Below are 25,356 nucleotides of genomic sequence, written 5' to 3'. Positions count from 1 at the left end.
GACCACAAACTTGCAACGCCGCAAGGTAGAACACCAAGTTTATCAACTTGCCGTCCTCGTCCCATTGGTTGGGGACGCTCACGCGCTCGTAAATGGCGAGCCAGTCCTCCACGTCAGTGCCATCGGCGCCCGTGAAGATGGGTGGATCGCGGATCCTTGGGACACCGGGACAAGGGCGTGGCATGGGAGGAGGCGTTCGCTGAGAGGCGTCGTGGAACATGGTAGATTGCAGGGTACGTGAGCATAGTTCCAAGGGCATCGAAGGGGATCGTAGCACTCTCCACCAATTTGTTATGGCGTTTATTAGCCGGCACACAGCGAGTCTACACAATGGCGACAAGAACAGCCAAGCACGGACTCTCCGCGTGAGCGGCGTTCTTTTTTTGGGCAGACCCACTAGAAAGCACTTGAGAGTTCGACCCATTTCAGTGTTCGGCGCTTCTCTACAATATATATAACATTGTCGCTCTACTCATTCACTTTGCTTATACGTCTATTTTTGTGAGACTTTGTGGTCACACAAACGTCTATGAGCATGTGATGTTAGTAAATTTTCCAGTGTGGTCATGCAACAGTAACATAGCTAGCCCCCACGATCTACTCCGCAACGACACTGAAACACGTGAGCACCTGTTAAAACACGTCGACTTAAACGTGATGCTTGCAATGCTGTACTTGTGAATCATTTATTGGGTATCTATTGAAGGGTGCTTATCATTGTTCGCGGGCATGAGATGTGTACTGTGTTCACTAAATTAACACTTAAATCTAACGCAAGCTGTTTTGGTTTGGTTGCATTGTGTGGCACTGTCAAGGGCGTGGGCACAATTTTTTTTCTTGATGGAAGGTGTGTGGGTGCCCCTCCTGGATCTCCATTGAAGACAGGGCAGGGCAATGGTTATTTTGCGGTCTAGAAGTCTTGGCGCAAAAAAATGTAGGGGGCTCGGGGGCACGTGCCTCGTGCGCCAGCCCATGGATATGCCCCTGTGGCTCTGCTGAACTCTACGAGGCAGGTTCCATTGAAAAGTACGGTGGCTGCATGTCTAAGTGTTAAAAATATATCCAGTGATAAAAGTTCGGGGATTGTGGCGTGATTGTTTTCGGTTATTTGCCCTTTTGGCAAGCGGTTGTCACGTGGATTTCATCGCCTCTTTTCATCATGTTATCTTCTGTTGTTTCGATGCGTGCCTACAAAAACGCCCTGTGTTTGAAATAGTAAAGCAGTTGTGAGTACAACGCTAAGTGTGTGTAAGTCTTTTTTAGGAGTTATGTCTTTTTTGCGCTGATAAATTAGTCTACATAATAATGAACCAACTCGCCAAAGCAACAGTTTTATATACCCTTAAGCTTCGCCACTACGAGTTGAATGCGATAGCAATATTGTTGAATGTGACAGCAATATTCGGTTCCTTGTGCGTACTTCAACCACTTCGTATGTAAAATCTCTTCAAACTTGCTATGAACTTACTGCGTGGCCTTAAGGGTGGAGAAGCGCGTGTGCCTCTTGTAGCTGTTGACTGGCTTAAGAAAATATGAAGTAATTATGCTCACCCCATCTTCTGACTCTCGATGGTAATGTAGGCTTGTAGCACGTATTATTACAGCAGTATTTCATGTATTGTGAAGCATTCATACTGGAAGCGTGTGTTTATAATTTGTGAAAGTTACCTTCACTGCGTTTCCAAACAGAGGAAGTAATTTTGATTGTATTCACAAGCAGAGGTGAACAAATGACTTACAGGTAAGATACTCTTATGAGCAACTGCAGTTTCAACCGGACTGGTATCAATATATCATGAAGTGTGCGGCTCCAATAACCTTTCAGACCCAGTGTTGTGTGGTATCGTTTTGTAATTCGTATTGTACATTTGTCTAAGGTGCCTGAAGTTTTTTGTACACTAAATATACAGGGTGTCCCATATAACTTGAGCCGAGTATGTGAAAGTGAAAGGCACTTAGGAGGCGAATTGAACCAAACGCATACCACTCGCACTTGCCTGCAGATACTAAGGCTATTTTTATTTCTCCGCATACTATTTATTTATTATTTTTTAATTACAATTTTTAATTATGGGCTGGAAACCCAAAATACGAACACTGAAATACAGATCACTTTCAGAAACCACCGGTTAAAGTTTTTCCTGCACGATACGTCTCGCACTGTTATCTTATTCCCGTTATAAAGAAAGCCTGTGAAACGTGAAAAGAAGCCGTGTGATGGACCGCGTGCGCACTGCTATGGGGCTGTTATAGGCTTCCTTTACAACGCGGCAAAGATAACAGCACTAGACGTATCGCATAGGAAACAATTTTGTCGGTGGTGTCTGAAAGTGCTCTACATCTCTGTGTCAATATTTTGGGTTTCTAGCGCATATATTTAACAATATGTATCTAACAATAATAATTATTTAGTATGATGAGAAATAAAAAATAGCCTGATCACCTACAGGCTAGTGTGAGTAGTACGCGTTTGGTTCAATTTGCCACTGAAGTGTCTTTCATTTTCAAGTTCTTAGTGATGTGCAAGACCCTGTATGCGTAACCTACATTTGTAATAAGTATAATGCAAGAGATAATAAAAAGGGGCGGCTGTGCGGTAGAACACTCACTTGCGACGGAAACAACCTGGGTTCGATCCCCAATCAGACTCAACATTATTGATGATTTATTTTCTGTGCATCTTTCTGTATTTTTCGGTCACGCAAAGATAATGAGTTGTTTGCTCAGAACAGACGACGCTGACGCTGGAATTTCTGCAAAACGTGTTCTTTAAGGCTATCATGGTAATAAGGGTAGCATCATCCAAGGGTACATGGCTCATGATGATATCTAGGTTTGCATATGACTCTTTAGAAATTATTTACTGCATTGAGATGAAACATTGGGATAGAAAGAGTAAATATTTAGAAGTCCCTTCCACGCTTAGTTGTGCCTTTTTTGACAAGTAACAAACCATTTTAGAAACATTTTTATCCGGTTTGTAAGAGTTTGAAAAATATATCGCCACGTTCCTTTTCCCAAGTTTTTGTTATTGTCCCAAAACACCACATGATTCTCAGCGCAAACCGCGCCTGCAGTTTTCGAGAAGGTTCCGGACTGTAGTAGATCATTTCGATAAGATCACGCCCACTGTGCGAACGGTACAGATTGTTCTAGAACCTACGCCACCGCCAGCGATAACGCTAGAACATTCGACGGCAAGAGTATAAATGCCAACGCGCTTCGCCGCTTGTGAGTTGTTGATCGAAGGCCGACGCTCCGTTCGCCGCTATCAGTCCGAGACTGCTGTCTGTGCGAGACTGCTGCTGAAATTGGACTTTCCGTTTACCGGGCACAGGTTCGCCCAAATAAACAGTTAAATCCCAACACGAAGTCTCCGGTCTTCGGCCACGTCACGACCCCGTGACATCTGGTGGAGGTGCTGCTTCGTTCATGTACCGGACGCCCCCGTCAAGCCGTGAGCCCAGCCCACGTCGCGGAGAAGACAACGACGCTAACCAGGAGCAGCGAACAAGCCGCCGACAGCAAGGGCTACCACCGGAGTACGGGCTTCTACAAGACAAGGCGCGGAAGACCAAGGCCATGACCGCGACTGCAGCGACAATGACAACCGCAGCGTCCCAGCCCACGATGGTCATGCATCAACCCAGGGAACCACCAATTTTCCATGGGTCATCGTTCGAAGACCCGGAGTCCTGGCTAGAAATATACGACTGTGTGGCCGCCCTCTACCACTGGGACCATGACGAAAAGCTGCGTCGTGTGTTCTTCTATTTGGAAGACACCGCAAGGACCTGGCTAGAAAATCGAGAGTCCATGCTCCGAACGTGGGATGTTTTCTGCGGCTCATTCCTGCAAACGTTCGCGAGCGTCGCTCGCAAAGAGAGGGCCGCTGCTTTATTAGAGACCCTGGTTCACTTACCAAATGAAAATGTCGCCATTTTCACAGAAGAATTGACCCGACTATTCCGTCACGCTGACCCAGACATGCCTGAGGAGAAAAAAGTTCGTTTCCTCATGCGAGGGGTCAAACAGGAGCTCTTCGCTGGACTGATGAGAACCCCACCGAAAACCGTCCAAGAATTTGTAACCGAAGCGACCACTATCGAAAAGACCCTGGACATGCGCACCAGACAGTATAATCGTCGCCTGACTGCAGACTGCGCTGCTGCTCAAGCCAGTAACTCCAGAGACCTGCGTGAAATGATCCGAGCGATAATGCGGCAAGAGCTGCGCAAGCTGTTGCCTTCGGCACAGCCTCAAGTGGATTCAATCGCCGACATTGTGCGAGAAGAAGTTCGGCAATCGCTTCGAATTCCCCACGCACCGCTGCCCGAGCCGGAAGCTATGAGCTACGCCGCTGCACTGCGCCACAACGCTCCTCCCCGTCCACGCCAAAACGCCGCCCCATCGCACTTCCGTCGACAGACGCCACCACCGCCACCACCCCCACCGACGTCATACCATTCGCCAGCGGCCCAGCGCAGTGCACCGAGGAAGACTGACGTCTGGCGAACCCCAGACCATCGCCTGCTCTGCTGCCACTGCGGCGAGGCCGGACACACATACCGCCGTTGCCAGTACCGACAGATGGGACTGCGTGGCTTCGCCGTCATTGTACCGCGTCCACAGCCAAGAGAACGACCACGTGACATCACCGACTACCTGACAGGAACTCGGTGGACACCACGAAGCCCTTCGCGTTCGCCGTTGCCCAGCCGCCGCACGTCACCGCACCACCGGCAGTACTCTGGCCCAACGCGGGGCCGGTTTTCCTAGCCCGTATCCGGGAAACTAAGGGCAGCCACCGGTGGAGGTGCGGTTGCTGTGCGACGAACTACCGAAGATCCTCCTCCGACGACGACGCCGCGACGGAGCTTTCCGAACACAACGCCAACCAGGCAAAGCCCTGACGGCGAAAGCTCACTTACCGAAGGTGGCCTGACGACGCAACATGGAAGCAGCGGAACAAGCCGACGCAGCCGTGACCCGACGCCACGCCCTAACTGTAATGCGAGACGGCGAACTAGCGACCTCGACTTTCTTATCGACGGCCACAGTGTGACCGCTCTCGTCGATACTGGAGCCGACTATTCTGTCATCAGTGGGTCGTTCGCCGCGAAGTTAAAGAAAGTTAGGACAGCTTCGAAAGGCCCTGAAATCCACACAGCCGGAGGTCATCTCGTAACGCCTGCAGGAATCTGCACAGCGAAAGTCACCACTAACGGCCGTATTTATCCTACAGACTTCGTAGTCCTACAGCGTTGCTCGAGAGATGTCATCCTTGGCATGGACTTCTTATGCCTCCATGGTGCTGTCATCAACCTAAAAACAAAGTCGATAACGTTATCCACAGGAGAAGCACTACCGCCGCGCACGCCATCAGGACACCATGCCTTGAATGTGCTGGAAGAACAAGTCACCATTCCGCCTCGCTCCAAGCGTCATTATTTCAGTCGGCCCTCCTAAATCACCTGACTTGGAAGGCGTCGTTAAAGGCAGTCAGCATCTGTTGGTCACCCGAAATATTTGCGTCGCAAGAGGAATTGCAGAGCTGCGGGGAGGCAAAGCAACGGTTATGCTCACGAATTTCAGCAATGAGTACAAACATGTGAACAAAGGAACAACGGTCACATACATCGAAGAAATTGTCGAAGCCACCAGTGCTTTCGCCCTCGCCGATTCTGCGGAACCTGCTCAGAGGAACCAAGCCCCTCCCATAGCTTTCGACGTCAATCTCAGACTTCCGAACGATAAGCAAGAACAGCTCAAGGCCCTGCTCCTGCAATACGAAGATTGCTTTTCGTCGTCATCGAAAATTCGGCAGACCCCAATCACGAAACATCGCATCATAACCGAAGAAAATGCCAGACCACTCCGTCAGAGTCCATACAGGGTTTCGACGCGAGAATGTGAGGCCATGAAGAGACAAGTTGATGAAATGCTGCGGCATGACATTATCCAGCCGTCCAAGAGTCCATAGACATCCCCCGTGGTGTTAGTGAAGAAAAAGGATGGGACCCTACGTTTCTGCGTTAATTATCACCGCCTGAACAAAATCACAAGAAAGGACGTGTATCCTCTCCCACGAATAGACGACTCACTTGATCGGCTCCATAACGCCAAGTACTTTTTGTCAATGAACCTTAAGACTGGCTATTGGCAAATCGAAGTCGACGAAAGAGACCGAGAGAAGATGGCGTTTATAACACCGGATGGCCTCTTCGAGTTTAAGGTGATGCCCTTCGGCCTTTGCTCAGCGCCTGCAACTTTTCAACGCATTATGAATACAGTACTGGCAGGATTGAAGTGGCAGACTTGCCTTGTGTACTTGGACGACGTCGTCGTGTTTTCCACGAGTTTCGACGAGCATTTTCGGCGCCTTGAAGCTGTACTTCAAGCCATCAAGACTTCCGGACTCACACTGAAGCCAGAAAAGTGCAGATTTGCGTATGAGGAGCTCTTGTTTCTGGGGCACGTTATCAGCAAGTCTGGAGTTCGTCCCGATCCATGGAAAACAGCCGCCATCAACGACTTCCCGCCACCCACTGACAAGAAAGCCGTGCACCGATTTCTGGGCCTGTGTGCCTATTATAGGCGGTTCGTGAAAAACTTCGCCCGCATCGCCGATCCTCTCACTAACCTTACCAAGGCCGACGTGGAGTTTAGGTGGGAAACGCCGCAGGAACACGCTTTCCAGGAGCTTAAGCATCGCCTCCAGACGCCTCCGTTACTTGCCCATTTCGACGAATTCGCCGAGACAGAAGTACATACTTACGCAAGCAGCGTAGGTCTTGGCACCGTTCTTGTGCTGAGGGCTGACGGACTTGAAAGGGTTATTAGTTACGCCAGCCGATCGCTATCCAAAGCAGAAGCAAATTATTCCACAACAGAAAAGGAGTGCCTTGCCATCGTCTGGACTACGTCGAAATTTCGCCCCTACCTCTACGGCAGGCCCTTCAAAGTTGTGAGCGACCACCACGCATTTTCTTGGCTAGCCACCTTAAAGGACCCTTCAGGTCGCCTCACACGATGGAGCCTGAGACTTCAAGAATATGACATTACTGTCATTTACAAGTCCGGCAAAAAAACACTCCGACGCCGACTGTCTCTCTCGTGCGCCTGTCGACCAACCGCTACCCGACGACCCGGATGACGACTACGTCTTAGGAACGATAACAACCGATGACTTCGCTGAACGACAGAGGGCCGACACGGAACTTAAGGCCCTAATGGAATACCTCGAAGGCAGGACCACCGAAGTCCCGAAGGTATTCAAGCGAGCACTTGCGTCGTTCTTTCTACGAAACGGTCTTCTACAAAAGAAAAACTTTTCACCGCTTCGAGATAAGTACCTCCTTGTGGTGCCTTCAGCTCTTTGACCAGAACTCCTGCAGGCCCCGCTCGACGATCCGACGGCAGGGCACCTCGGTGTTTCTCGCACGCTCGCGAGGATACAAGAAAGGTACTACTGGCCACGTCTCACCACCGACGTCACTCGTTATGTGAGAACATGCCGGGACTGTCAGCGACGCAAGACACCACCGAAAAGGCCAGCGGGACTTCTGCAGCCAATTGATCCACCTTGCCGACCTTTCCAGCAGATTGGTATGGACCTACTGGGGCCGTTTCCGACGTCGGCTTTCGGAAACAAGTGGATCGTGGTAGCTACCGACTACCTCACCCGCTACGCCGAGACAAAAGCCCTGCCAAAAGGCAGTGAATCCGAGGTAGCTAAGTTCTGCGTCTAAAATATCGTCCTACGTCACGGAGCCCCGGAGGTCCTTATCACCGACAGAGGAACGGCATTCACTGCCGACTTAACTCAAGCGATCTTGGCATACAGCCAAACAAACCACCGCCGGACGACAGTGTACCTCCCACAGACTAACGGCCTCACCGAGCGGCTTAACAAGACGATCGCTGACATGCTGTCAATGTACGTCGATGTCGAACACAAGACGTGGGACGCCATTCTTCCGTATGTGACCTTCGCATGCAACACGGCGGTGCAGGAGACGACGCAGATATCTCCATACAAATTGGTCTACGGAAAGAGCCCGGCAACGACGCTCGATGCCATGTTACCCAACGTCACCGACGAAGAAAGCCTCGATGTGACCGAGTACCTTCAACGCGCCGAAGAAGCCCGACAACTTGCGCGTCTCCGTATCAAGAATCAACAGACGACCTTCGACGACGCTTCGTGGAATACCAGCCCGGTAAACGTGTTTGGGTGTGGACGCCGATACGCCGACGTGAATTAAGTGAAAAGCTTCTGCGACGGTACTTCAGACCGTACAGAGTGGTTCGACGTCTCGGCCCACTTGATTACGAGGTTGTCCCCGACAGCATCACGAACTCTCAACGACGCCGATCGCGACCTGAAGTCGTCCATGTCACGCGCCTCAAGCCGTTTCATGCGCGTTAACAAACTGAACCAGTGTTTTTTGTATTATTGTTGTATCGTAATTTATTCATTGTACTTTCTTGCATTATTATTGTACTTTCATCTTTAGTTAAAGCATCGGGACGATGCCTTTTTTCCTAGGGGGGCAATGCCACGTTCCATTTACCAAGTTTTTGTTATCGTCCCAAAACACCACACGATTCTCAGCGCAAACCGCGCCTGCAGTTTTCGAGAACGTTCCGGACTGTAGTAGATCATTTCGATAAGATCACGCCCACTGTGCGAACGGTACAGATTGTTCTGGAACCTACGCCATCGCCAGCGATAACGCTAGAACATTCGACGGCAAGAGTATAAATGCCGACGCGCTTCGCCGCTTGTGAGTTGTTGATCGAAGGACGACGCTCCGTTCGCCGCTATCAGTCCGAGACTGCTATCTGTGCGAGGCTGCTGCTGAAATTGGACTTCCCTTTTACCGGGCACAGGTTTGCCCAAATAAACAGTTAAATCCCAACATGAAGTCTCCTGTCTTCGGCCACGTCACGACCCCGTGACAATATGCTGAATCCTCAGCAGGCTGTGATCAGTTGCGATAGCATTTGGATATAGCATCAGTTGGAAGTTTGAAATTATTTGCACCTAATAAAAATTATGTCTGTGGCAAACACTCTTTGCAGTGAAGCTTCACCAAACATCTTAACATCAAAACCAAGAATGTCTTCAAAAGTCAAGATAGTGGTCTTTTTCTCTCTTAAAACACAGGAGTGGTAGAAGTTTACTGAAGTACCTACTTCTGTGGCATGACTGATTAACATGTAAGAGTTACAGTACCTATAAGTATGAAGACTATAATATTTTAGTTTGTAGACGGCTGTCAATAAAAAACGTAAAGAAATCGAGGAGGTAGTTCAAACATGAATTTTAAAAGTATAATGTGGCACTGCATTATGATACTACCTCAAGCCTTAGGTCCTAAAAGTAGCACTGAACCAATATCTAATCTGCCAGGGTTTGACATTTTGAAAAGTCAATAAAACAGTAAAAACTTTGCTATACATATGGCATCATTCATTTACGTATGTAAGATGTTCATAATGCCCTATGGGTTTACTTTATTGTGTTTGTGTGCATTTTAGTGTCTTAGTTTTATGAACCTGTTGATGCAATACAAATGTTTATCTCATGTATGAGCGGTTCTTTAACGTTTCATGCGGACACAAATGTAAACCTAATGCTTATGTGCCAGTAAGAGTACTTATGTATTATATAAACACTAACTCTTCATGTCGCTATTTCTTTATTATTCATCTCTTGTGCATATTTTGCAGTATATTTTTGTGCGTTCTACCACCTTTAAAATACACTTCACTTCACTGCTCTAATTAGTGTTTGTGTCAAGAAATTCTAGCTAGAGGAACTGTGCAACTAAACTGTAATGAAGGATGAAACAAGGGTGACGTAGTTTGTTCAACTCACAAGATAAATATTTATTTGGCACATTATTTGCTCACTACCGAGAACTGACATTTTCTGCCAATCTTGTCGATAAAGCTCGGCATTGTTTCTCTGTAAAACATGTGTAATAGTTTGTGTCACAAATTCAGCAAACTATATTGATTCTGTTGCTACTACTATCGGTGATAATTACGCACCTTCCCTTCCTCATTCCGCAGGTTGCAAAAAAAAGCACAATAAAAATGATCTGGCAAGCATCCGCATAGCTGGCAGAGGACCATTACAGCTAAATAGGACTCTTGTCATAAGGATGGGCTCGACCACCGCAAGACGAGAGCAACATTCAGGCAGTGGTCTTCGTGTTTGTTTTTATGCTCATATTTGTCGAATTTCAAAGTTATGATTCGTACCTGGGAAGCATTCAATATGCGTGAGTGACTTGTTTTCTTCGGACGTGACTGTATGCATTGCTACAGTAATAGCTAGGGCACGTAGGATGCATTTTGAGAACTTTACATAATGTTCGCTATTTTTTTTCGCTTCAAGCCAGCTTGGTGACCAGAGGATAACTGCACATCACTGTAGCCATAATTCAGCAACCATCATTATACTACTGTGTTTTGTTTATTATAATTGGGATGGCGCAGTAATTTTAAACGCTCGACGTGCACACACACACACACACACACACACACACACACACACACACACAAACATACACACACGCGCGCGTGCATATAAGCACACAAGGAGTGAGCGACTCAAACAGCGGAAACCGACAGAAGTGTGTTTTGTCTAATGATGATGATGATAAATGAAGCGGCAAACCTCCTCATGCTGTTGCAGTTTGCTACGTCGCCGCTACCCTTATTTTCGTGTTAATGATGAAACGTACAGTTTTCGTTCTATAAAATTTTGTGCAGGTGTTTTCTGAGTTAGGTATTGAATGCATAGAGTTTTCGAATATTAACTAGGAGAGACTAACTAGGAGTTCAGCGACCAGGAGAATGATGCGTAGTACTTGAATCTGCTTACTTGTCGTACTTCCGTGCCTCCAATCGTACTTGTGGCTTCGTTTATTGCTGCGTTTTTGTTTTGTTTTGACAAAAAAAACTTTTTGAATTTTGTGAGCCGATTTGAACTTGTAAGCCTGAAAGATTAAGGGGGTGAAGCGCAATGTCGAACGTTTCCTGTTTTTTGTTTCTTCACAAAACAGCTTCAAGGCACGCGAAGCCCAACGGATCCGGAAGTGCGAAGGTTAGAGAAAACCGTGTACTACACACCATTCCCATGCGCGCTGAAGTGCCGTGTGTTGCAGCTTTCACAGACACTTGCGCCAGAGTTGCCTCACGTGTATATATAGGAAGTGTTACGTTGGAACGAACTCTAAAACTTGCGGTGCACTTAAGATAGGCGTATCGTATCAGTGGCAATAATTTAGAAAAGTCTAATTTACAAAATTCATAAAGTTAATTGCTTTCTTAATCTGCGTAAGGTATTACGGATAATATTGCTACATGCATGTATACTGATATTCTAGGGGGCGACGCGCGTGTGTGCCTGACGAGGAAGACGAAGGGTTGTCTCCGCTCGATCGCTGGTGAACCAGGCACGCCATTACCGCAGGTTTGGAATATATCTAATCCCCAGCCTCGTCGTTACGGCGTCTCTTCTTTTCCGTAACATATTTGGTGGAGGTGGAACGTTCCCCGTCTTCACCACGAAGCTTCGCAGTGGCCGCACCATTCAGTCTCCGGCCATGGCTACCAAAGACAACAGCCTCTCAGCGTCTCCATCTGTAGCTCCAGCCACTACATACCTGACGATGCCCACCCCCCGTGATCCAGGTACATTCTCCGCACAACCTGGGCTCGACGTCGACTACTGGCTCCGTATATACGAGCGTGTTAGCCACACACACCGATGGGACTTTACCATGATGCTCGCCAACGTAATATTTTACTTGGACAACACCCCACGGGTCTGGTTTGACGCCCATGAGACCGAGCTCACCAGCTGGGATACCTTCAAGGAGCGACTACGCGACATTTTTGGGGACCCGTCCGGTCGCCAATTGGAAGCGCGAAAAGAACTCGCCACTCGTGTGCAGTCGTCAACAGAGTCGTATGTCTCGTACATACAGGATGTGCTCGCGTTGTGCCGAAAAGTCGACGAGCAAATGACAGAGAGTGACAAGGTGGGCCACATACTTAAGGGCATCGCGGACGACGCCTTCAATTTGCTCGTCTACAATAACGTCACGACCGTACATACGACTATCAAGGAATGCCGTCGCTTCGAAATGGCCAAAAGCCGCCGTGTTCTGCCTCAATTTACGAGGCTACCAAACACGGCTGTTACATCCACTTGCACCGATCTCGGTGCCGCACCACCCATGCAGGACAGCGTGACACGAATAGTTCGACGGGATCTTGAGGCGTCAAGTCCGGCACCATTTCCTCCACATCCGCTCGATCATGGCGCCGCAGAAACGCCTCCGCCGGTCTCCGTTATTCAAGCCGTCGTGAGGCAGGAAATTGCAAACCTTGGTTTTCCTGTGGCCTGCTCTGTGTCCCGACCCGTCTCCAGACCAATGACAACAAATGCACCACGCCATGACTTACATTTTATTCCGCGATCCCGCAATCCGGCGGAATGGAGAACTGCAGACTACAAGCCGATCTGCTTCCGCTGCCACCGAGTTGGCCATATCTCCCGCTACTGCCGCAGCACTTGGACGCCCTCAAACTGGAGTCAATTTTCCTCTAATCGACCATACGAGGACTCCCGTCGCTATTCGCCCAGTCGTGTGTACCTTTCTTCCGACACCCCCAACAGCCGCTCCACTGCTCGTTCGCCGCCACCACAACGTCGCCGTTCCCCATCGCCCCAACCACGCCGCTATCCGTCGCCGGTCAACTGTGGATCCTCTCGGACGGAAAACTAGATCATGCAGCTCCGGGAGGTAGTGCTGCATCGCTTGCGAATGATCCAAATCCTCCATTGACGCTCCCCACTGATACGAACTTGATTGAGGTGTATGTGGACGGTATTTCCTTGACGGCGTTAGTCGATACCGGAGCTCAAGTGTCTATAATGAGTGCTCATCTGTGTCGCCTGCTCAAAAAAGTCCTCACGCCTGCAGCAACTAAAGCCCTCCGTGTCGCTGATGGTGGAACTGTGGCCATCACTGGAATGTGTACCGCTCGTGTTAGTATTGCCGGCCGCCATGTTCCCGTTTTATTTACGGTCCTTGAAAATTGCCCCCACGACCTAATCTTCGGCATGGACTTCCTATCGACGCATTCTGCCCTCATCGATTGTGCCGCCGGTACTCTCTGCCTAGAACTTCCTCTTCTCCCGGATTCTAACCCTGAACCCCCGAACAGCTTGTGCACCACTGACTTCTTCCGGATACCACCTAAAGCTCTCACATTCATCGAATTGGCAACACCCTCTCCCGTGCTTGACGGTGATTATATCGTGACGCCGATTACTGATGTTCTCCTGGCGCGTGACATTACTGTCCCACACTCGGTCGTAAGCATGGCCTCTAACCGAACATATTTACCTGTTATCAATTTTGGTTTCATAAAACAAGTGCTACCCCAAGGAATTTCGGTCGCCACACTAAGGCCCTTAATTGACGACCACGTCACCTGTTTTACGGCAGACGCATGTCCCGAGCACCCACATCACTCGCAGGATGTCACGTGCCTCGATGCGACCTTACGCTCCATGATCGCCCCGGACCTCAAACCTGAGAAGTCAACCGCGCTATGCCGCCTCCTGGCTTCATACCGCGACATATTCGACGTCGACCACCGTCCACTCGGCCAGACTTCACTCGTCAAGCACCGCATTAACACAGGTGATTCTCATCCCATTCATCGGCGACCATACCGGGTGTCTGCCACCGAGCGTAAAATAATTCAACAAGAAGTCACCAAGATGTTAGCCAAAGGAATTATTGAACCCTCTTCGAGCCCATGGGCATCCCCCGTTGTGCTCGTTAAAAAGAAAGATGGCACCTGGCGCTTCTGCGTGGATTACCGTCATCTGAATAGAATCACGAAAAAGGACGTTTACCCTTTACCCCGCATCGATGACGCTCTCGATTGTCTCCATGGCGCCCGATACTTTTCCACGATAGACCTACGTTCCGGATACTGGCAGATTGCTGTCGACGAAAAAGACCAAGGGAAGACTGCATTTGTCACTCCAGACGGCCTATATTAGTTCAAGGGTATGCCATTTGGGCTATGCAACGCCCCAGCCACGTTTGAGCGCATGATGGACTCTCTGCTACAAGGGTTGAAATGGTCAACATGTCTTTGTTATCTTGACGATGTCGTTGTATATTCCCCAACATTTGAGACCCACCTTCAGCGTTTGTCAGCTATTCTCGACATATTCCGCACTGCAGGCCTCCAATTGAACTCGTCGAAGTGCCGCTTCGGACGCCGGCAAATTACAGTGTTGGGCCAGCTTGTCGACGCCTCTGGTGTGCAGCCGGACCCCGAGAAAATTCGTGCAGTCACCAGTTTTCCTGTACCCCAGTCAGCCAAAGACGTCCGGAGTTTCGTAGGACTTTGCTCCTATTTTAGAAGGTTTGTGAAAGATTTCGCAACCATCGCTCGACCCCTCACAGACCTTCTAAAGAAAGACGTCACATTTACGTGGGGTACCGACCAAGCTACTGCTTTCTCTCACCTAATCACGCTACTGACGACTCCACCCATATTGGCTCACTTCCACCCATTCGCTCCGACGGAAGTTCGAACCGATGCTAGTGGTCACGGAATCGGAGCCGTGTTAGCCCAGCGCCAACGGGGACACGACCGAGTTGTCGCCTACGCTAGCCGCCTCCTCACAGCTGCTGAGCGCAACTATTCTATTACGGAGCGTGAATGTCTTGCTCTTGTTTGGGCAGTCTCAAAGTTCCGCCCATATTTATATGGCACTAATTTCACTGTGATAACTGACCATCATGCGCTATGTTGGCTTACGTCACTGAAGGATCCTACTGGCCGGCTCGGGCGCTGGGCTCTGCGACTCCAAGAGTATACATTTACGGTGACGTACAAGTCCGGACGCCTACATCAGGACGCAGACTGCCTGTCGCGCTACCCGGTCGCTGAGTCGAGCTCTATGCATGACACCGACACCGAGCCTTGCGTCTTTTCCCTTTCGCAAGTGACATGCATCGGTGACGAGCAGCGCTATGATGCGTCCTTGCGTGCTATCATTGAGAGCCTCGAATCACCATCTTCCAGTCAGTCCTATCGCTCGTTCGTGCTCCACGATGGTGTATTATACCGCCAAAGTTTTGAGCCGGATGGACCGGCTCTGCTGCTTGTCATTCCGAAACACCTTCGCTCGGAAGTTCTACATGAACTTCATGACCTTCCGACTGCTGGTCACCTTGGTGTGTCACGCACTTACGACCGAATACGCCGACGCTTCTACTGGCCAGGGCTTGCACGCTCAGTCAGGAGGTACGTTGCGGCTTGTGAGAAATGTCAGCGCCGCAAAACGCCATCGACACTTCCCGCCGGATGCCTTCAACCACTCGATATTCCGTCAGAACCGTTCCTCCGCGTTGGCTTGGACCTACTTGGCCCTTTTCCCTTGTCTTCCTCGGGTAACAAGTGGATAGCCGTGGCCACCGACTACGCCACGCGTTATGCCATCACACGAGCTCTCCCAAAAAGCTGCGCCACAGATGTCGCCGACTTCCTCCTCAAGGACGTGATTTTGCAACACGGAGCCCCACGGCAGCTGCTTACAGATCGTGGCCGCACCTTTTTGTCGAAGGTCATAGCCGACATCTTGCAGTCCTGTAAAACTAGACACAAGCTGACTACGTCATACCACCCGCAAACCAATGGACTCACGGAGCGCCTAAATCGAACTCTTACAGACATGCTCGCTAAGTATGTTTCTACCAACCACACCGACTGAGATCTCGCGTTGCCGTACGTCACATTTGCCTACAATTCTTCGCGCCATGACACTGCCGGTTACTCTCCATTTTTTCTGCTGTTTGGCCGAAAACCAACATTGCCTCTAGACACCGTCATACCGTCTCCTGGAGTACCGACCAGCGAATATGCCATGGACGCTATCACTCGGGCCGCTCACGCACGCGAAATCACCCGTACTCGCCTTCTGACCTCTCAAGAGAAGCAACGGCGCTTGTATGACCAACGACACCGCGACGTACACTTTCCACCCGGTTCTTTGGTACTGCTCTGGTCTCCGACCCGTCAAGTTGGCTTGTCAGAAAAACTGCTTACTCGCTACACAGGCCCATACCGTGTCCTCCGTGTGGTTACGCCTGTAACATATGAAATTGGTCCTGCCACCCCATTGCCTTCATGTGCCCAACACGCTACCGATATTGCACATGTTGCGCGCTTGAAGCCCTACAACTCTCCTAGTGACGTTGACATCTAAATGCGCCGAGACGGCGCTTGCGCCGCCGGGGGTTATGCTACATGCTTGTATACTGATATTCTAGGGGGCGACGCGCGTGTGTGCCTGACGAGGAAGACGAAGGGTTGTCTCCGCTCGATCGCTGGTGAACCGGGCACGCCATTACCGCAGGTTTGGAATATATCTAATCCCCAGCCTCGTCGTTACGGCGTCTCTTCTTTTCCGTAACAATATTTATATTGCTAGGAAGTAACCGAATGCATTGAAGAGTCAACAGTTTTTCTTACGGTTATGCGCCAACGCAATTTAAGGCTCATTAGAAATCATGCTTTTCACGTGGTCACTGTTCTGCTAAAAGGCGTTGCATATTGAGCTCTTCTGCTCTAAACGACAACTGAACACCCTAAGGAAAGAGCACCGTGGCAGAGCCATGAAGAGGGACATATGAACGGCTTCCAGGCAAAACAGAAAAAAAAACTGTCAAAGCATCTTACCTTGTAGCCCCTCATGTGTGCACCTTTTCCTGTGCTAAAGTCAAGCTGTTGTCAAACAAAAAAAAAAACCACCAGGCCTGAGCAGAACGCGCAGCACAGTTACAGCGAAGGCTGAAAGAGCGCTCTTTCAGAGCCTTTTTTCAAACTCTCTTTGTTTAACTGAAACAAGCAAGTTTGTAAGGCACCCACTACACCATTCATCATCACCATCGTCATCAGTCTGACTACGTCCACTGCAGAACAAAGGCCTCTCCCATGTTCCGCTAGTTAACCCGGTCCTGTGCTTGCTGCTGCCAATTTATACCCGCAAACTTCTTAATCTCATCTGCCCACCTAACCTTCTGTCTTCTCCTAACCCGCTTACCTTCTCCGGGAATCCAGTCAGTTACCCTTAATGACCAGCGGTTATCCTGTTTACGCGCTACTTGCCCGGCCCATGTCCATTTCCTCTTCCTGATTTCAGCTATGATATCTTTAACCCCCGTTTGCTCCCTAATCCATTCTGCTCTCTTCTTGTCTCTTAAGGTTGCAACTACCATTTTTCTTTCCATTGCCTGCTGCGTCATCCTCAATTCTAGCTGAACTCTGTTTGTAAGTCTCCAGTTTTCTGCTCCGTGGCTAAGTACCGGCAATATACAGCTGTTATATACCTTACTCTTGAGGGATAGTGGCAATCTACCTGTCATAATTTGAGAGTGCTTGCCAAATGTGCTCCACCACATTCTTATTCTTCTAGTTACTTCAATCTCGTGGTTTAGCTCCGTGGTTATTACCTGCCCTAAGTAGACAGTCTTTTACAACTTGAAGTGCACTATTACTTATCTCGAAGCGCTGCTCTTTTCCGGGGTTATTGTACACTACTTTCGTTTTCTGGAGATTATTTTAAGGCCCACCTTTCTTTTCTCCTGGTCTAACTCCGTAATCATGAGTTGCAATTCATCCCCTGAGTTACTCAGCAATGCAATGTCATCGGCAAACAGCAGGTTACTAAGGTACTCTCCATTATTTCACTACACCATTATTCACCCTAATTATTCTGTAGTATAAAGGCGTTCACCCTGCCATTCGATGCCATTCTGCGGAGAAGTGTGGCACCCACCACACATCTACAAAGGAATTTTATGAATTATGTTTATGCTGTGTCTTACAATGATGAAGAATCATGCCTGAAGCTTTTGTAATAAGTGGGCGCGTATGACTACCCACTCATTACGAAAGTCGCGCTGTGTGACACCTCGTTGTTCATTTGCTGTTCTAAAAGGCTTTATTATACACAGTAACGCGATTCCTTTCCCGACAACGCGCTTATCTCAGGGCATTTTGCAACGGAGCTTCAAGCCCTGGCGTGGCTCTGTGCGGAAAAATACTATGACGGTACCCGTAGGACCCACGTTCGATTGTCTTTGTGTACTTGGAGTTTTTCGTTCACTTATTTTTTCGTCTAATTTTGTTCGATACTGGTTACGGACACCGGTGGAGGCGGCAGAAGCGGCGGCGTACATGGCACACGCGACCGTTCTTGTGATCTGATAACAGCTTTTGCTTTAAAATTGCTTTATTGAAGCATTCGTGTAAAGAAGACTCACTCAAAAAATAGGCTGGATCAAATAAGCATGGCGGATGCGCCAGGTAGGCGAAAGAGAGCACGTCGATTAAGAAGTGGGTGGGTGCTGTGGAGGATGTGGCAGAAAGAAACCAAAACGTTTGCTACTCTTACACTTAGACATAAAACCACTTAAGAAAACAGCCTCCTGTCGTAAACATAATACGCCACTCTTGAAATGGGCAGGTTTAAAAGATATTCGCTTATTCGTGTGTTATACCTTTCCGTACGCCTATGGTGTATAGATTCTTGTGAATAATAAGTTTTGGAAACGTATTCACTCGAGAGTCAAAGAAATTTATTTTAAATGGTGATTTTGTTGTGAGCTGTTCATCCTTTATGCGGTGTGGCAGCGTGGGCCGGCAGTCATGAAGGGAACGGCATTAATGTTTGCTTCCACAAGTGTAGAGCCATGTACGTTCATCTAAGAAGCAGACGAAATCTTGCTGTGGCATAGGAAATCAGTATAACTAGGAGGCTTGCTTTGTCCACGTAGTTATTTAATATAGTGATGCCAGAAACACTTAGCATTTCTTATAAAATTGTGGCACAACTCACAAAAGACTTCGTGGCATATTTCTATTGCTTAAAAAGCATAGTAGTGGAGCTTCCAGCCGCGCTCACATGCTGGTCAGTCACATCACTTGAGTATAAACGTCACGCATGATATCATTCGTACAGTGACCTTGCGCTGTGACTTATGGTTGGGAGAGTACTGATGCTTATGAATCTCAAAACCGTGAAGCGTCTGACTTAAGTCCATAGCCCACCATTGCCAGTGACCCAGGCCAACTGCTGATACTGACAAAGTAATGCTAAATAAAGCAGTGCTGTATTTACGTTACACATACCACCTCATACAACAAGTGTTTTCTTAATTGAGATGACTGTCCGTATATGAGGTGACTGGATGTTCCACCGCTGAACCCTTCAGGCTATTTAAACACGCACCTTGCTATTCTGGGAGTTTCATTGAACTAATTATTGTTATAATATCATACTATGCTGACAATACGTGGGTTCTCGAATGTTCAGCTTACAAGTGCGCGCCAGTTATCGCACAAAAGCTGATGATGACCGCTTAATCTCAAATATTACTATGCTTCTTGCCAAAAACTGCAATTTATTCATGCGTATGACTTATTCCTGTTTGTTCATGCGTATTCCTAATGATGTTTGTGAACTTTTCACGCGTGAAAAGTGGCTCCAGACGAGACGACTCTCAATTTGAAAGCTGTTTTGTTTTAGTCAAAATTCCAGTTGTACAAGTATATGGACATTGTTGGGTTGCACAAGTGTCATGCTTGTCCTGCTGAAAAGCTTTGCTACTGTACGTCACGCTGTCGCCTGAGCATGAGGACGATCAGAAAGCTGAAGCCTAGCCTATCTGAAGCATCATATCAAAACTACACGCCTTTTCTTTACGTTGATCATTTCTATCCTAAACTATAGTGGACCTTCCCAGTGTGTTTTTCATAGATAGGAATATGTTGGTTTCTACAATCCAGTTACAGAAATCAGGGCCGAAGATCATGTATAAAATACTGAGTCAATTAAGTAAATCAGGAAAAGGTGAAATTCGTGATCACAAAGAAGCATTTTAGAGTATATTAACGAATTGAATTGGTTGTGCATAGGACGAGGCATCCATGAAGCATTACCTCAATCAGAGCTTTTTTATGCGTTGCAAGAAGCAAATACTTCCAGTGATACAATGTTCGGTGTTGAACAACGTTTGCTAAAGAGAACCTTGGCCTATGCAAGGCTACATTTTTGAAGCGATGCCTGCAAAAAAGGCACTATTACTTCTGTCTCACACATGTAGTGGCAATTATAGCCAAAGCAACATACAGCCTATGAACTCAAGCCCCCCCCCCCCCTTATAGGTCCCTATACTTCTCTAACATTATCAATGTCATCAAGTGGTAAAAAACAGTCTACATTTTGGGCAGAGCAGTTTATTGTACGACCATAACCAATATATTAGATCGAAACGTCGAAACAAGCTGCTCCGTTGCTTTGCACATTCGGTAGAATCAGATGGTAGGGAAGATGCAAATTTCTGCAAAAAGGAAACAAGAAATTCGTGATTAATAACACTCACAAATAATGAGCCACAGTCACACAACAGTGATAAATGTCCGGTAAAAATGCCAAACTTACACTTCTTCTTGCGGAGGAGGGTGGCGTAGTTCAGTGGAGAGCCAAGACCATAGCCGTAGTTGAGGCCGTAGCCGAGAAGACCATGTCCGTAACCGTAGCTGCCAACTCCATAGCCGAGGGAGCCAACGCCATAGCCGTAGTAGGCTGGGGCGGCATGAGCAACGCCGTAGGTAGCGAGGGCTGGGGCGGCATGAGCGACGCTGTAGGTGGCGACAGCTGGGGCAGCGTGGGCGACGGTGGCAACAGCTGGGGCGGCGTGGACGGCAGCGACGGCTGGAGCAGCGTGAACAGCGGTCACGGCTGGGGCAGCGGCGTAGGTGGCGACAGCTGGGGCAGTAGCGACAACGTGAGCGGTCTGTTGGACAACCCTGGTGACAGCTGGGGCGCTGTAGGCGACACGAGTGACAGCTGGGGCAGCGGCGACAACTGGAGCCGACTGAACAACCCTGGTGACAGCTGGGGCAGCAGCGTAAGTGACGGCTGGGGCTGCAGCAACGACAGGAGCTGACTGTACCACCCTGGTGACTGCTGGAGCAGCGGCGTAGGTTGCAACAGCTGGAGCGGCGTGGACAGCAGTAACAGCTGGGGCAGCGTGTACAGCAGTCACGGCTGGAGCAGCGTGGACGGCGGTAACAGCTGGAGCAGCGTGGACGGCGGCAACAGCAGGAGCAGCATGGACGGCGTAGCTAGCAGCTGGGGCATATCCGTATCCATAACCAACACCGTAGCCGGTCAATCCAGAGTAACCAACTCCGTGGGAGAGACCGTAATGAGAGAGACCAAGACCACCATAGCCCAGACCAGCGTAGCCGAGGTTGCCGTAGCCGAGACCATAGCCGAGGTTGCTGGCTAGGGTGTAGCTACCAACAGGGTGACTATGAACGGCACTGATGGCCAGGGCAAGCACAATGCAGGCACGCAGCTAGAAAGAGAGAAACACAGGTTGATATTTTATGCACTGATTATTCTGAATTGAAATGACGTAGATATTTTTTGTTATTGTATGCTCAGATAGTGGAACAATATATAAATGTTTAAGTAACCACTTTGTCGAAGGTTTCTAAGTAGGTATAATAATGTTTTAAAAATATGAATGAGGTAAAAACTATTGTAGCACAGGGACAGAAGTAATATAATTGTGGAATGAATTTTTCAGTATAAGTGAATTGCTTGGAAGTGATTAGAACAAAGTTTTTATAATTGAACGAAGGAAAATTTTGCGATACAGAGAAGTTGAGTCTGTTCTTATCTGGGACGTTTCGGGTGTCACCGCTATATAAGTACCTTCGTGAGACAAGTCCTTTTCATATGCATACCGTGGGAACTCTAACATTCCTTAGCAGACCTTTGGGAAAATAACCAATTTAATTATTGCCCTCAAATACAATATTACAACATATGTGACTCTTCAAACAATACATGTGTTTTGCTGGACAGCAGCACTTTTGTTTTACCTGGGCGGAAAACCAGTTGATCTTAAAACGATGTACCATGCCTACACAATAGCTAAAATTTATTGAAGTGTGAATGCTCAGAAAGATGCGTCTTCCATGCTACACACTGCAAAGGGGAATATGTGGTACGATAACAGATATAGGTTACACATTTAGCCCGATTTTTTAAAAACAATTAGTAACTTTCGAAGTTATCGCTGGCACACTATAAAAACTGATTGACAAAGCACTAATTTCAGTCAACAATTTTGCGTTCTCCTGTATTCATTGAGGTTTAGTGCCATTGAGTTCCTTTGAATATTTAGGGATATTCTTTTTCGCTGAGTAGTGGATCACTGTTGGTTGACTTAAAATGTATGCTTCCAAGTATATTTGAAAATATTTGTTCAGATTGGTGCACTAAGCTTATAGATATGGCAATATTACATATAATAAAGCGTGTGATCAGTCAAGCAAAACAGCTTTAAGAGCTAAGTTCTTAAATGTCAAAGAAAGTCAGTGAAACGGTCATTGTATTATATAAGTAATGATTTTCAATAATTTATGCCACTAATTTTCACAGAGTCCTTCTAGAAAGTAGGCGATCACTACAGAGTTATTTGATGCGACTTACCATGTTGAATGTGGTCTTTATCCCTTGGAGGAGCAGATGCTTCTGGCTTGGCGGTCAGAATTTCCAGCTTTTATACTGGACGGTTGGCTTCGAGAAGAAAAAAATTGAACCAACCCATACCATTGGCAAGAGAAAAGTTAGCGCGTTTCTTAATAAAAATTATTTTTATGGACACCAGCAGCTGAACGGCACGTGCATGTCGCAGTAGACGAAGTAGAAAGCAACTTTTTTGCTGTTTTTTGTCGTGTTTTAGTTTTGCTTGAACGTGTAAAGGATTGACTCTTACTATTTCAAATTGTATAAAACACGTTCTCTTTCATCGCGAAAGATGCAAGAGAAAAAAAGAGAGTAACTGACTTATCAAAGCCCCAGTAGTACATTACACATTCAACTCAACGCGTAGCGATAAATATTTCAGTACGGCACAGATCTTTCAATGCTGACAGAGCCACTCAGTAGTGCCGCATAACCGGATGTTCTCTAGTAGGCGCTACAATATAGAGACACTCATTTTTTCATTTGATAACCTGGCTTGCATGACACTTGATTTTCTTTCACTGGATCTGTTTAGGCACAAATTGCAGTGTTGCATCGTACAGAAAAAAAAACTTCGTGGGTATGCGCCAGGAGCGTGGGTATGCTCGAAGCAGCTCCGTGCATGTAAAAGCCGTGTAGAATAGGCTGTAGCAAGAGGATATGAAAGGAGATTAAGGAGGAGAAGAAGTGTTGTGATGATGAGGAGAAAAGAAAGGAAAAGGGGAGAGGGTAAGACATGGCAGCCTTGCATGGTGAAACTAAAGCAGCACTTACAGAGCATATGTGACGAGGCGCTCTCAGCATAGCCAAGCAAAGTGTAGCATAGGAAGGAGCTGCGGAAGGAGTACGATGGTAAAGAGGCGTGACATGAAAGAGAAAAGGAAGGAAAAAGTAAGAGGGAGGGCATAGCACAGTCTGGTATGTTTGTTTGTTAAAGACAAAATTGTTACAATTCCCTCAGTGCACAGGACTGAAGGCTCATTATTTTCCTGAATAGGTGACGCTACCCTGCAGCAGAACAAGAGCACTCTACCAGGAAGCATCATGAACACACAATGAAACGGTACATCTTGGTTTAAAAGGGTTTCTATATTCGACACCATGTGGTGTAGATTGCACGAAGATATAAAGAAAGCTGTCATTTAAATGGAAGCAATACAACCAACCAGCCACGGTGGTCTGGCCAAGACACTCGGCAACGGACCCACAGGTCGCAGGATCCGCTTGCGACAGTAATGACCGCATTTCCAATGAATGCAAAAAAGCTTTAGGTCCGTTCACGCAGATTTAGGTGCTCGTTAAAAACACTTAGGTGACAAAATATTCCTAAGCCCTCCTCTACGGCCTCTGTCATAATCATATCGTAGTTCAGCGAAATCAAAATTTTTAATTATTATTTTTTAACATAACAAACGCATCTTTTTATTCAAATTTAAGCAAAAATCATTCAAAAACCTTCTCGACTCTCTCGCAAGTAAACGGCAAGAGAGTATGAATGCAGACCTTATTTCAGTGGTGGTAGTATTACCGAATGAGCACTCAGGCACGAGTTAATGAAATAAAGTGCTCCAATACGGCATGCATTTGCCCTCAAAGTGACACCGGTGAAATGTTTTAAACTGTATTCTAAAAAGGTGTTATCTACTTATTGGAACATATAATAAAGAGAAATGAAAGGAACAGTCAGTCACAATGACATGATGCACAAAGTGTAAAAAATACAAGACATAAATGATTTGAGATCTTAAAAGTCAAAAATATAAATGCTTTCCGAATGAGTTATCTCGTTATTTCTTAAAGTGATCTGCATGGTGTTCTTTCCTGCATTAAATGAAGTATAGTTCTATTTTGGTTTAGGATGTCGGGCATGTTTGAGAAAAGGCTTGGAAAGGGACGCGAGGACCAGATAGACTGATTTTCAGTCGGGTTCATTGGAACGTCTATGAGCGCAGTTTAATAGCACGGGGTCACAGTCTCAGGGGTGCTGGTTTCGCCTTTGTAGAACCGGCGTACACTGGGAAACGATGAAACTGAGATAATTACTGGAGTGAGGATGCGCCCACTGGAGCCTGTATTATTTCTGCCTGTGTCTCACTGGATTCAGTATTCTGCGTGGCGGATTCTTTCACTATCATTGGAAACCCAATTTATGGTTCGAGGATACCAGTATAGACACTATCCCAGAGACCCTAGCATACATAACGATTTCTAGCATGGCAAAGAAAGAACATGAGAGGCGCTTCATATTCGTAACATACGTAATACGTAAGATCCTGTCATCTTGTTGTCTACCGTTCCGTTGGCGAGAATACCTTGTTACACGAGCCCTGCAACAATTTTTTAAGTAAACATCGAAAGGCTTCACTAGGAGAATTTATACTTTCACGAATTGACCACTGAGAGAGGTTAAAGTCCGTTAAGTACTAGTATAGTTAGGAAGACTAGGAGAAGAGCTTGAAAAGAGGAAGAACGGAATCTTTGGTGCTCTAACTAGAAGCATGCTTGAGCGCTTGTAGGCGAAAGCGTAGAGCGTAATAAAGATGTGAGGAAGAGAGGAGGAGATTAAAAATGGTGTCCATGACCGACGACATGCGGGGTGGATTCGAGAGCTGATTTTCGCGCCCAGTGTCCCGAAAGAAATAAAGAACAAACTCGCAGAGTTGGGTGTGGTGCTGTGCTGAGAACAGCAC

General features: G+C 47.4%; 1 protein-coding gene across 1 annotated transcript in view; it reads right to left on the bottom strand.

The window, feature by feature from the left end:
• Window positions 1-22,750, bottom strand: part of LOC142802849 (uncharacterized) — a 33,730-nt gene extending 10,980 nt beyond the window's left edge. Inside the window, exons 1-2 of the mRNA XM_075887914.1 lie at window positions 22,631-22,750; window positions 20,505-21,485 (exon numbers count right to left, since the gene is read on the bottom strand). Coding sequence (XP_075744029.1) covers window positions 20,505-21,485; window positions 22,631-22,633 — 984 coding nt within the window. The 5' untranslated portion in view covers window positions 22,634-22,750. The remainder of the gene's footprint in view (window positions 1-20,504; window positions 21,486-22,630) is intronic.
• Between the last annotated feature and the right edge of the window lie 2,606 nt (window positions 22,751-25,356).

Source organism: Rhipicephalus microplus, chromosome 3 (genome assembly GCF_043290135.1).
Source record: "Rhipicephalus microplus isolate Deutch F79 chromosome 3, USDA_Rmic, whole genome shotgun sequence".
Taxonomy (NCBI): domain Eukaryota; kingdom Metazoa; phylum Arthropoda; class Arachnida; order Ixodida; family Ixodidae; genus Rhipicephalus; species Rhipicephalus microplus.
This window is presented reverse-complemented; position numbering and strand designations above follow the sequence as displayed.